This window comes from Motacilla alba, chromosome 14 (assembly GCF_015832195.1).
Source record: "Motacilla alba alba isolate MOTALB_02 chromosome 14, Motacilla_alba_V1.0_pri, whole genome shotgun sequence".
Lineage (NCBI taxonomy): Eukaryota > Metazoa > Chordata > Aves > Passeriformes > Motacillidae > Motacilla > Motacilla alba.
The window spans coordinates 13989757-14001991 of record NC_052029.1 but is presented as its reverse complement, the minus strand read 5'-3'; the positions used below and the strand labels follow the sequence as shown (position 1 = coordinate 14001991).

The following is a 12235-nucleotide window of genomic DNA, read 5'->3' as shown; positions in this document are numbered from 1 at the left end:
GGGACCTCTTGCCACTCCTTGCCTGGATAACTCCAGGAACTGGGGATTTGAGACATCTCAGGCTTTCAGATTCTCTGTTAATCAAATCCCAAGTGCTAAAAGGAATCAAGAGACATGAAAAGTGTTGCTAAAGAAGCAGGGGGTGGGGGAGGGAAACAAATAAAGCCACCCCCCATTCCCCAGAGAAGGAGCAGCTTCTGTATCGTATCTCATCTGGGAAAAATTATATTTTGGGAATTACGTGCTTCTTCTGAAAAGCCTTAAAGAGATTTAATAAAATGAGACAAGCTAATAATATAGGGAATGAATAGCAACCCTGGATTCTGCATCTTGATTTAATCAGATGCTCTTCCTCAGGGGGACAAGCAAGAACTATGGCTGAAGCCTCCCTTCCCTACCCAGCTGCTCCCCTCTTCCTCTGGCCATTCCCTCCTCTCCCACCCCAGGGGAGCAGCCAGGGCAGGATTTGGGGTCCCACAAGTCCCTGCTGTTCACCAGCAGCTGCTGGGAAATGCACAGCCCACGCTGGTTCTTTGGGAGCAGGGTAAGGAGCTGGACACCAGCTTGCTGTACAGCCCCCAGGGAGAGAGGCCCTGTCCAAAGGACAGTCCTGGGGGAGAAAAGCAGGAATTGGGGAGCCAGGAGAGCTGGGCTTGGCTCCATGTGCGTGGTTGCTCCAGAGCCTGGGAATGCTGAGTGCTGCTGCAGTGGGGATGGCCCTTGGTGGGACGTGAAGCAGCTGATGAGGAGCTCGTGTGGGATGTGCCCCTCTCCGCGCCTGGGACAGCTGCAGGCTCTGCGTGTGCCAGGTGGGAAGGACACAAAAGGCTCTTCCAGTCCTGTTTCACCGCCCAGACCCGCAGGACCCGGCCGTGAACCGAGGCCAGCCCGGCCCCGGGGGGATGATCCTTCCCAGCTCCGCAGCACACTGAGAAACCAAACTCATGTTCTGATGTAATTGTCCTTTCCGAGTATCCCCGCTCGCTGTCCCTGTGCTGGGCACCCCGGTGCCGCTCCTGCTTCCTGGAACATTTTGCTTCCTACATTTCTGCCGCGGTGCTGCTGCTGGGAGCTCTGTTTTGCTGCTGCACAGTTCGTCCAAGCCAGGCCCTGGGGAGTCTCGTGTTCTGTCGCCGGGATGTTTGTGTGACTTTCGTGGAATTTCCTTTCCTCAGCCACTTGCTCGTGGACACAGGGTGGGTTTTGCTGGTTGGCAGGTGGCTGGTAAACCAAGGAGGGTGAAAATATGGAGGGAAATAGCAAGAAAACAAGGATTGATCTGTGCTGGAGGTGATTCCATTAAAGGTGTCGCTGGGGTTCGTGCAGAGCATCCTGCCTGTGGCTCTGGCTGTGCTGAGCTGCTGCATCAAAGAGATTCTATCCTCCAAAATCAGGCAAGGAGCAAAACATCCCACAAATAGCAGGGACAAACTCTGGCAGCCGTGGGGGAAATGCCCTTTTACCTGCCTCTGCTTTAAGCCTTGGGCTATTTGCAGTCGGGTCAGAAATAGGTGGTGATTTGTAAAAGAGTCATAACTGTGGGAAGGCTTCGCCTTGCAGCGAGGTGGATCCTTTATCATCAATCACTGGCAGCGGCTCCCAGCAGATGTGCTTTGCTCCTACAGGAGATGAGTTTCTAGATGAGCCTGGGAGGACTCAGCTAATGCTGTGTAATGCTCCCTGCTCGGGCTCTGCGTGACTCCATGAGGAGCTGGGCTCTGGGATGGCACAGGCAGTGCCCACGACCTCTCCTCTAAGAGCTCCCACCAGCAGCAGCTCTCCTCCACCCACCCCAGGTCCCTGACACCCTGTCCTTGCTCCCAGGGGGTCCCTGGCTCTGGTCCCACTCCACCAAGCCCACAGGACCCCAGTGCACATCTGTCTCCTGGCATGTTCTGCCCAAAGAACTGTTTAGAAGGAGAAAATGTTGGGTTTTTTTTTTTCCTGTCAGCCAGGAGCAGGTTTCAAGCAGGCTATTTTTACCTGTTCCTGACTCTATTAATAGTTGTACGGCCAGCAATAAATGCTGATCGAGATATTGGATTTGTCTGTCCTCCAGAGGTTGCCACTTCCTATTCCCCCTGTTGTTTTCCATCAACCGCTTCAATTAAATGATCTTTTTGTTATTTGGGGTGATACATTTGGGCTTTGTGTTCGGCTATTAAACAACTTCTGTCTCACACACAGATGAATAAACACAGGAAACTGTCCCACTTTCTCTCCTCCAGGCGTCCTTCTGCCTCCGGGCAGGATGTTTCCCTGCAGGCAGGGACGGGGCTGGACAGGGCTCTTTGAGTTGCTGCTCCCTTCCAGACAGCCACAGACGACCACAAACCCTCCTGAAGCCTTCCGAGGGTGTTTAAATTCATATCCAAGGGTGACACCACACTCAGGGGAGTGAGAAGCTCAGCACCATCCATTTCCCAAGTGGTGCTGATGAAAGGCACTGCCCTGCCCCATCTGGGTGTTCTGGCTGTCCCTGAGGTTTCTCTCTGTGTTATAGGTGAGGCTTTTGCTGCCCTGAACCTTATCAAAGCATCACCTTTTGCTAAGATTTTTTTTTTTTTGGTTAGTGGTGGTTATAAAATATTTTTTTTTTATTCTTATTTCATTTTTATCATAGACCAGGCTGGGTTGGAAGGGACCTTAAAGTTCTGCCATGGGCAGGGACACCTTCTGCTGAACAAGATTGCTCCAACCTGGCCTTGGACACTTCCAGCAATGGGTGCAACCTATTCCAGGGCCTCACCACCCTCAGAGGGAAGAATTTCTTCCCAGTGTCCCATCTAATTCTGCCATCTGTCAGCATGAAGCCATTCCCCTTCTCCTATCCCTCCATCCCTTGTCCAAAGTCCCTCTCCATCTCTCTTGGAACCCCTTTAGGCACTGGAAGGGGCTCTAAGGCCTCCCCGGAGCCTTCAATTCCCCAGGCTGACCATTCCCAGTTCCTCCAGTACAGCACCGCTCCCATTCCCATTCTCATTCCCGATCCCATTCCTGTTCCCGTTCCCATTCCCATTCCCATTCCCGTTCCCGTTCCCGTTCCCATTCCCATTCCCGTTCCCATTCCCGTTCCCATTCCCGTTCCCATTCCCATTCCAATTCCCGTTCCCACTCCCGTTCCCGTTCCCATTCCCATTCCCATTCCTGATCCCATTCCCATTCCCATTCCCGATCCCATTCCCGATCCCATTCCCATTCCCATTCCCATTCCCGATCCCATTCCCATTCCCATTCCCATTCCCATTCCCATTCCCGTTCCCATTCCCGATCCCATTCCCGTTCCCATTCCCGATCCCATTCCCATTCCCATTCCCATTCCCATTCCCATTCCCGTTCCCATTCGCGTTCCCATTCCCATTCCCGTTCCCGTTCCCATTCCCGATCCCATTCCCATTCCCGGCCCTGCCCGCGCTGCCGCCGGCCGGACTCTCGCCTGTCCCCTAGCGGAGAGAACCGGCGCTGCAGCGGCCCCGCTCAGTGCCCGGCACCGGGACCAGGATCGGGACCGGAACCGGGACCGGAATGAGGGTCGAGGTCGGGGCCAAGGGAAGCCGCCGTCCTAAGCGCCTCTGTCAAGGTGTCACCGCGCAGCCCTCAGCCCGCGCTGCAGCCCCCGCTGGGACCGGCGCTTCTCTCTGCTCCCGGTCCCGTGCCCCGGAGTTCGCACCGAAAGGGGTCTTTTTTCAGTTCTTTCGGGCATTTGCACCCGGCAAGTGTAAACCGGAGCAAAACCACGGCAGGGAGTGGCGTGGGACCCTCTGTACCCTCCGCCCCCGGTTCCTGCAGCTCGGGGTCACCCCACTCCCCGAGCCCCGGGAGCCCCCAGCCGGCTGCGGGGCGCCGGGAGCCCGCACCGGGCTGAGAACGGGACGGTACAAAGCGCAGGGACCCCGTGCTGAGATGCAAAGAGATCTGTTTGCAAACGGGACTGTGAAAGGGACCGGAGAGTGCGAGCGGGAGTTCGAAAAACCAGAGTTCCAACCGGGCTGCGAACGGGACCGGGCTGTAAATCTCCGGCAGCGCGAACCGGGATGGGAACGGGACGTGTCTGTGCACCCCCGGGAGCGCGAACCGGGATGGGAACGGGACGTGTCTGTGCACCCCCGGGAGCGCGAACCGGGATGGGAACGGGACCGGGCTGCGCAGCAGCGGGAGCGCGAACGGGACGGGGCTGCCAAGCACCCGGAGCCCCAACCGGGCTGTGAACGGGACCGGGCAACCGAGCGCCAGGAGTGCGAACGGGGCTGCGGACCGGAGCGGTGCGCGCAGCCCGGAGCCCGGCGGGCGGCGCGGGCCGGGCCGGGCGCGGAGCCGGGCGCTGACTCAGCCGCCGCCGCCCCGGGCCGTGACGCGCCGAGGGGCGGTCGCTGCCGGCTCCATATAACGCGGCGGCCGCCGTGCAGAGCTCACACCGACCCTTCCTGAGAGGGAAGAGGGGCTGAGCAGCCGGGCAGGCAGCGCCTTCCTCCTTCTCCTCGTCTCCTTCTCGGCGCAAGCTGCACTTTTGCCGGCGTCAATGAAACTGGCAGCGATGATCAAGAAGATGTGTCCCAGCGAGGCCGAGCTGAGCATCCCCGCCAAGAACTGCTACCGCATGGTCATCCTGGGCTCCTCCAAGGTGGGCAAGACGGCCATCGTCTCGCGCTTCCTCACCGGCCGCTTCGAGGAGCAATACACGCCCACCATCGAGGACTTCCACCGCAAGTTCTACAGCATCCGTGGCGAGGTGTACCAGCTCGACATCCTGGACACGTCGGGCAACCACCCCTTCCCAGCCATGCGCCGCCTCTCCATCCTCACAGGTACTTGTCAGGAGGTCCCTCTGCCAGATTCCCGCTCAGTTTGGGGATGTTTTTGCAGTCCTGGGAGGAGGGAGGTATGGTTTTGTGTGTTCAAGTGGTTGGGCAGCTCTTCTTGGTGCTGCCCGGTCCTTCTTTCTCCACGCTTGTGTTTGGCTTAGAAGTGGGTCTCTCTGCGTCCCCATCCCTGACCGACCATCTGACGTTCCCTCTTTGTCCCCAGGAGATGTGTTCATCCTTGTGTTCAGCCTGGACAACCGAGACTCCTTTGAGGAGGTGCAGCGCCTGAAGCAGCAAATCCTGGAGACCAAGTCGTGCCTGAAGAACAAAACCAAGGAGAACATAGAGGTGCCCCTGGTCATCTGCGGCAACAAGGGCGACCGGGACTTTTACCGGGAGGTGCAGCCCCGGGAGATCGAGCAGCTGGTGGGAGGGGACCCCAAAAAATGTGCCTACTTCGAGATCTCAGCCAAGAGGAACAGCAGCCTGGACCAGATGTTCCAGGCGCTCTTCGCCATGGCCAAGCTGCCCAGCGAGATGAGCCCCGACCTGCACCGCAAGGTCTCGGTCCAGTACTGCGACATCCTGCACAAGAAGGCGCTGAAAGGCAAAAAGCTGCTGAAGGAGGGCGGCCGGGGCGGCACGGAGGAGGCGTACGGCATCGTGGCCCCCTTCGCCCGGCGGCCCAGCGTGCACAGCGACCTCATGTACATCCGCGAGAAAGCCATCGGCGGCGGGCACGGCAAGGAGAAGGATCGCTGCGTGATCAGCTAGGAGCCCCCGCCCGCCGCGGGAAAGAAGGAAGGAGAGAAAGGAGGAAAGGAGGGGGGAAAGATGCACGTTTCCGAATTGACTTTGGGCAGGTGCCCAGCCGGGCAGAGAGGGCGTCGCCTCTCCCCCAGCCTCCCTCCTCCCGCTTTCATCATCTCCCTCCCCGGGGGTGCATTTTGGGAGCGAGGGATGCGAAGGGGGAGGCTTTGGAGGGCAGGAGGGGATGTCACCGGGAACAGCCTCCTCCTCTGGGCAAAGAGACAGGGAAAGGGTGAGCTGCTGGGCAGCCAGGTGGGAGGGCGAGTGTGGAGGGCACAGACCTTGGTGTTTCTTTCCCTCCCAAACCACCCAGCCTCAGGCACTGCCTTCAAGAGGGAGGGCAGGGGCCTGGTCAGCACCTGCCTGGGGCTTTGGGGTTGGTTCTTGATTTTTATTTTTTTTTCCCAACTTGAGAAGCTGTGCACGGACTCTGGCTCTGTGTTGTGTGTTCGTCTGTGTCTGCAAAACACATGCAAAAGACACTCCTAAGCTGTTGCAAAGACACTGCAGAGTTACAGCCCCGATGGACCAAAAAACTGACTCTTGTTTACATTTGTCTTGTTTGATTTGCAAGATTTGGGGAGGGTGGGGGGAGCGGGAAGGGTTTTACAAGTTAAAATAATAGGCACTTTATGTAGGTATTGTTTGTCATTGACATGAACAAAACAAAACAAAAAATCTTCAAGTGTTTCTACCGTGGGTGAAACTTGATGTTTTATTTTTTCTACAAATTAATAAAATCTTTTTAAAAATTCCACCTGTGGGTTTGCCTTTGCTTCCTTACCCCATCCCATAGCAAATCCTGCTCAACAAAAGCCCTGAGCTCCGAGATGGCAAAACCAGCCTCTCGCTGCAGCCTGTATTGCCCCATTTTCTCCGACTCCCAGTGCAAAGGTTCCCGCCTCTGCAAGCCGCCGGGGTTTTGCCACACAGGGTAACGAGGGGCCACGCTGGGAGTTGCTCACTCCAAGGGGTCACTGAGCCAGCACTCTTTCCTCACTCCACTACGCCGAGTGACGGTGCTGCCAGCCCCGTGACACGCCGGGCATGGCATGTCACTGCCCGCAGTCACCCGGCAAACTGACATCACTTGGTTCTAAAGAGCTGATTGTGTTTCATGCTCTTTGCCGATTAACTGAGCACACTTTAATGATGTCAACACAGACTGATTCATTGGCACCCCAGCTGGGATATTGTTTTTACTCTGCAATATGAGCAAAGGAAGTACTTTGCTCGAAAGGTCACCTTTACATGTGATGGTTTTTAATCTCTTCCCAATAACAAGTTGCAGTAATCATGGCTAGAAGTGAAAGGGAAACAGGATCACTCTTCAAAGAAAGCTCATTTTCAACCACCGCTTCCCCCTCGTGCAGCAGCACAAATCTGTGTTTAGTACCTATTAATGGCAAAAAAAAAAATCATATTGAAGCCACAAAACAATGGTGGGGGAGTGAGGCTGCAAAGAAAACCATCAAAAAGCAAACCCTCTGTTTCACTTGAAACTTGGATTCAAGTTTACAGAGTTAACTTGCTCCTGAGCTAAGTGCCAGACATTTCTTTGGCAACAAGTTGTTTCTTCCAGCTCTGCCTATGCCTGACTTCACAGGAACAGCAACTGGCAAAAGAATGGAAAACATCATCCAGGCATGAGACACAGGAATTTATTGAGCTGGGACGGGCAATGGCTGGTGGAAAGGCAATTTCAGTAATAAAAAATGTGTACATTGTGCTTTGTTTATCTCAGTGTTCTGCTTTACTCAGAGTTTACACACTGGCACCTTCCCAAAGAAAGTACTAGTACAGTTTCTCAGAGGGGACAGAGTAAATCTCTGACCTACAGGTGAGTTGCAGCCATCCCACTGGGCAGAATTACCTGTTCCAGCTGCTCAAATGTTTGTGGTGGTGGGAAGCCCTTAGATGTGGAACTTACCTGTCCTGTTGAGCCTGATTTTAGTATGGAATAAGTAAAAGCTTTTATCATTTACGCCCTTTGTTTTGATTCGTGCCCTTCCTCTGTTTTAAGAGGGAAAGGCATTGGAGCTGGGCCCAGGATCTCATGTGCTGCCAACATCCTGCCCCTGCTCTGCCCACAGCCACTCAGTGAACGCACAAGAGGGGCAGTCTGGAACTTACAAATCTTTATTTGACTCATCTCAGACACAACCACCAATTGTTTAAAAAGAGAAATACAGAAGTAACTGAAAGCAATCATTCCTCTTCCAAAACACAGGGAATGGAAAGAGTACCAGAGATTCTTTCCAGGAGCAGGGCCAAACAGTTCATGCTTCCCTCTTATGTTCCCTTTTGATGTTTGGCCATTTTTAAGAGTAAAAAAAAAAAAATTGCAGAAATGCCCCCTTTTTCACCAGCAGGTGCTTTGACCCTTAGTGAGGAGAAAGCAAAATGTCTCCTGCTTGTTTGAACGTAAAAAAGAACCCCACCCTGAGAGAAAACAGGAGATGGGATATGTAAGTGCACAGTCCTGCAGCTGATCAAGGGAATGTGCTGCTGCCATCCTCCCAGGAGAGCACACGGTGTCCTGGCCCAGTGTCACACACCCATGGTCCACACAGGCACAAGGCCACAGCCCTCTAACCACAAAACCTAAAGAAACAAATGTCAACTTCTGCCACCCTGTTCAGCCTGGACAGGAGGTATCTCAGACCCGGAGAGTGGAGCTGTGTCTTTCCTACTCCTTGGGGATCTCAAACATGCAAAGGCTCTTGTACTTCTGCAGCAGCTCGTTTTTGGTCCGGACCTGCTCCCGCAGGTTCTGCAGCTGCTGCTGCTGCTGCTCTGGGCTCACCCCGATGCCAGGCATGGAGCTGATCAGCTTCCTCATCTCCTGGAACTTGTTCTTGAGCTCATTCAGTACCTGGTGAACATCCTGGCTGTCCTTGTCCATGCTGCAGAGGAGAGAAAATTGAGACACTGTGAATTCTCCTATTGAAAACGCTGTAATTTCCAATGCAACCAGGGTTTAAACTGGAATTCGCTTGGAAAATTGCTCTTGGTATCTAGCTACACACTCCTGATTCACCTATCCCAATAAAATGACACAGATGGATACAGACTGGGTAGCTATGGGGCAACCTGGCTTCCTGCAAATTTCCAGCACACAATCCAGTCACCTCAGGATGCATTAATCAGGTTAGGAGCTGCTCTGCAGCTTTCAAACATCACCCTGGAGCAGGCTAAATTCTCCCGCTGAACTCCTGTACCTCTCTTTGGGGAAGGTAAGATTGCATATGTGTTGTGTGTAGTCACCTGGAAAAAAAGATCTCAGTTTCACCCATGACCTGTTGCTGCTATAATACAAAAAAATCAATGCAGCCAAAGAGCTTGACAGCAGAAAACAGAAACTGTTCCCCAAAGTGTCAGAGAGCGTCCAAAGGCAGAGAAAATGGTACTTGGGAGCTTTAAAATGAGTCTCTGGGGATTAATACTTAATAAAAGAGAAGTGTGGGGGTTTTTTTCGGGTTGGTTTGGGGTGTTTTTTTCAAGAGCAGCAGAATTGGCTCTGCAGCCAGCTCTGTGCTTTTCAAGGCTCAGTGTTGTCTGAGGCAGCGTCTGCCCTTGAACCCTCATTAGTATCTGACTCAGCTTTGTTAGCACCAGCAAGAAGTTTTACTGATTCCAGGCAAAAGCAAGTCCCCGCTTCCAGGCTGCCTGTTAATAGGGAGAGCAGGATTCTAATGGTCTTTGAAAAACTGGGAGCCTGTTCAATAGCCAGACCTAAAAATAAATCTGCTTGGCATGACCAGGGCAGAGAGGTGCTCGATTATAACTTTGGGGAATCGTGACATGGCTGAGAGCAAAACTTTTAAGCAGATGGCCGCCGCTTGTTTCAAAAGCCTGTTGGAACAAAATATTCATTATTCCCTTCTAAATAAAACTGCAGCTGGTACTATAATGTCTCCCCATTATGCAGGCACTCAGGGCCGGGTCGGCAGTGGAAAAATACAGAAACAGACACACAACCAACCCCATGGCACATCTGGGGAAGGATGGGGTGACGCCGCCTTTCATCCACCACAGCTGCAGGCTGGCTTTGACAGGGGTGTCCTTCCCACATCCCATCTCCTTCCCCACTCATAGAAAACTGACAGCTGCCTGTTGCCTGGTTGATCCAAAGGGGTAAATATTTCAGGGTTGATGTTTGGTTTGTGTTTTTTTTCCTGATGGGTAGTTTTCCTGCTGGATCAAGCCACCAAAGCAATTCATGGAGAGGTGGGAGTGAGAAGAGCCTGCAGCTGCTTGCACTCACGCAGGATTCAACACAGCATCCAACCACAGCCAGTGCTGATACACTGGGCAGAAAACCTGCCCTAAGGCACAGTGCCCTTCACCACATCAGCACAACCCACCACTGGAAGAGCCACACAGTGGGACCTCAGCAGTGATGCCATTGAGTGTACAAGGCTGAAAACATCAGCAGACTCTGTTTAGGAAAACTTTCTCCAGACCCAAACAACAGGAAACAGCACCCATCCTTGAATGTCAGCAAATCTACGCGATACATCCTCGCTCCGCAGCACAGAGTCACCTTGGAGATGTGTCCTCACAGCTGAGTCAGTGTCAGAACAGCGGGGCTGGGCTCTGTCACTCGAGGCAGAGTTAGAGGACAGCCCGTTTGCCATCTGTCAGGGACAGGAGGCACAGCATCCCACTGCTGGCCACCGTGGTGCCACCTTTCTGCCACACCGTTTAGCACCTAGGTCGGCTCGAGCCGCCCAGGAAACGCCACACACAAAGCCAAGGGAGGGAGCTGGGCAGCAGGAGTGGGTGGCTCGGTGGGACAGGGCACAAGACATCCCTGGGACTGTCATCTGTGAGTCACTACAACCTGATCAGTGACACATCACAGCCTGGGAGGTCTCAGCCCGTGGCTACTGCCCGCTTTGGTGATGCACACGCATACACCTGGCAGGGGATTTAGCCTCGCTCTGTGGTCTGCACAGATCAGAGAATCAAGGTCAGGGGGTAACTTGATGGCCTACAGCTAGCACAATGGGGAAACTGAGTGAAATTACAGTGTTTGTGTTCTCATGCCCATTCTGGACTGGTGTGTCAAAGGTATTCATTCCTACGGATTGGGCTGCTTGGGCTGCAGAGCCATTAAGGATGAATCTCCCTCACCTTTCAGACACGTTTGCTCCAAGTGAAACACCAGCAGGACACAAATCAGCTCCTCAATGAGTGCACAGGGAGAGGGCAGGAAGAAAGCGATTCATGCTTCCTATGCCCACTGCCTCACCTTGCCCAGGTGAGAGCACAGAGCCTGCCTGGATGGACGTCCATGGCTGAGACATCCCCTTTCTGGGAATTCAGGTGAGCGTCTCTGGAGGGTTTATCCTGGCCCAGAAACACATCAGTTCTCAGGACTCTTGTACCAGCACCTTTCACCTGTACAGTGCTTATCTTGAGCTGGGAACAGAACAGTGTATGTCCCACTGAGGAAGCCATCCCTCTTTTTACAACTTCCCAGAAATGGGCTGCATTCCTGATGCACTGCCTGTACTTCCCGAGGCTGTTATCAGCCAAACAGTAGAGTTCTCTGGAGCAATAACCCAGCGGACACACAGTGCTCCTGCTCTGGGTTAGTGTAGGGCAGTGTACCTGAGCCATGGGAGTACCTGCACTCCTCAGGTGACCCTGACACCACCCAGGTAGTGGCACGACTCAGAGTGGAGATGCACTTGGGGCTGCGCCAGGTCCCAGGAGCACCAGCTGAGAGAAAAAGGGCACAGGAGACGCTGGGAGGATGGCGAGCATCACTAGAAGGATGACCCCATTGCCCTGCTACCTCTTCAGGGCATCCTGGGGAAGTGAGGGCTGGGAGAGCATCACTTGAGGGAGGATCCAATAGCTCAGCTCCCTGTTCAAAGCACTATGAGGATGCTAAGGATGAAAAAACAACCTAGAAAAAACCCCATTGCCCTGCTCCCCGTCCAGAGCCTCGGGGCGATGCCGGGAGCCGGGTGAGCATCACTAGAGGGGGCATCCCATTGCCTCACTCCCTATCCAGGGCATCCCCGCGGATGCTGTGACTGGGAGAACACCACCGGCGAGGGCAGCCCTTAGCCCTGCTCCTCACGCAGGTCCCCCGAGAGCCCTGGTGTGCGGCAGCACCGTCCGAGCGGGCGGCTGCGGCAGGGCCGCGGCGCCCGGCGGGGCGGGGGGCGGCGGTGGCCGTGCCCTCCGTTACCATTTGATGATGTCGTGGACGAGCGGCAGGAAGGAGAACTCCTCCTGCGCGGGCGGCAGCGGCGGCGGCTTCTGCTCGGCGGGCGGCTCCGGCGGCGGCGGCTCCTCAGCGGCGCGGCCCGCGGGCCCGGACGCCATGGCGGGCCCGGCAGTGACGGAGCGGGGCGGGCTCGGCCTGGCTCCGCCTCACGGCCACCACAGCCCGCCGCCGCGGCCCTCGCGGCCACCACAGCCCGCCGCCGCGGCCCTCACGGAGCCGGAGCCGGGCCGGGCAGCGGGCAGAGCTGGGGAGTGGGGCTGTGCCCTGCACCCGCACTATGATCCTGCTGAGACCTCAGTGATCCCCCTGAAACTTTCAGTGATCTCCCCCCTAAACCCCCAGTGATCCCCCTAAACGCCTCCACAGTGATCTCGCC

General features: G+C 54.9%; 2 protein-coding genes across 2 annotated transcripts; one reads left to right on the top strand and one right to left on the bottom strand.

Annotated features, from left to right (window-relative positions):
* The first annotated feature begins 4417 nt into the window (after positions 1–4417).
* Positions 4418–6369, top strand: RASD1 (ras related dexamethasone induced 1). The gene is made up of 2 exons (XM_038151668.1): positions 4418–4805; positions 5026–6369. Exons 1-2 carry the CDS (start codon positions 4520–4522, stop codon positions 5574–5576), a joined length of 837 nt encoding a protein of 278 aa, XP_038007596.1. The 5' UTR covers positions 4418–4519; the 3' UTR covers positions 5577–6369.
* A 1366-nt stretch (positions 6370–7735) lies between these two features.
* On the bottom strand, positions 7736–11969 carry MED9 (mediator complex subunit 9). The gene is made up of 2 exons (XM_038151669.1): positions 11821–11969; positions 7736–8518 (listed from the first exon to the last, which is right to left on the bottom strand). Exons 1-2 carry the CDS (start codon positions 11955–11957, stop codon positions 8302–8304), a joined length of 354 nt encoding a protein of 117 aa, XP_038007597.1. The 5' UTR covers positions 11958–11969; the 3' UTR covers positions 7736–8301.
* Between the last annotated feature and the right edge of the window lie 266 nt (positions 11970–12235).

Excerpts from the sequence above, each read along its gene's own strand:
- RASD1 (XM_038151668.1), top strand. The coding sequence starts at position 4,520 with ATGAAACTGGCAGCGATGATCAAGAAGATGTGTCCCAGCGAGGCCGAG. Across the intron at positions 4,806-5,025 it reads CCGCCTCTCCATCCTCACAG|GAGATGTGTTCATCCTTGTG; the intron begins GTACTTGTCAGG and ends CTTTGTCCCCAG.
- MED9 (XM_038151669.1), bottom strand. The coding sequence starts at position 11,957 with ATGGCGTCCGGGCCCGCGGGCCGCGCCGCTGAGGAGCCGCCGCCGCCG. Across the intron at positions 8,519-11,820 it reads GTCCACGACATCATCAAATG|CATGGACAAGGACAGCCAGG; the intron begins GTAACGGAGGGC and ends TCTCCTCTGCAG.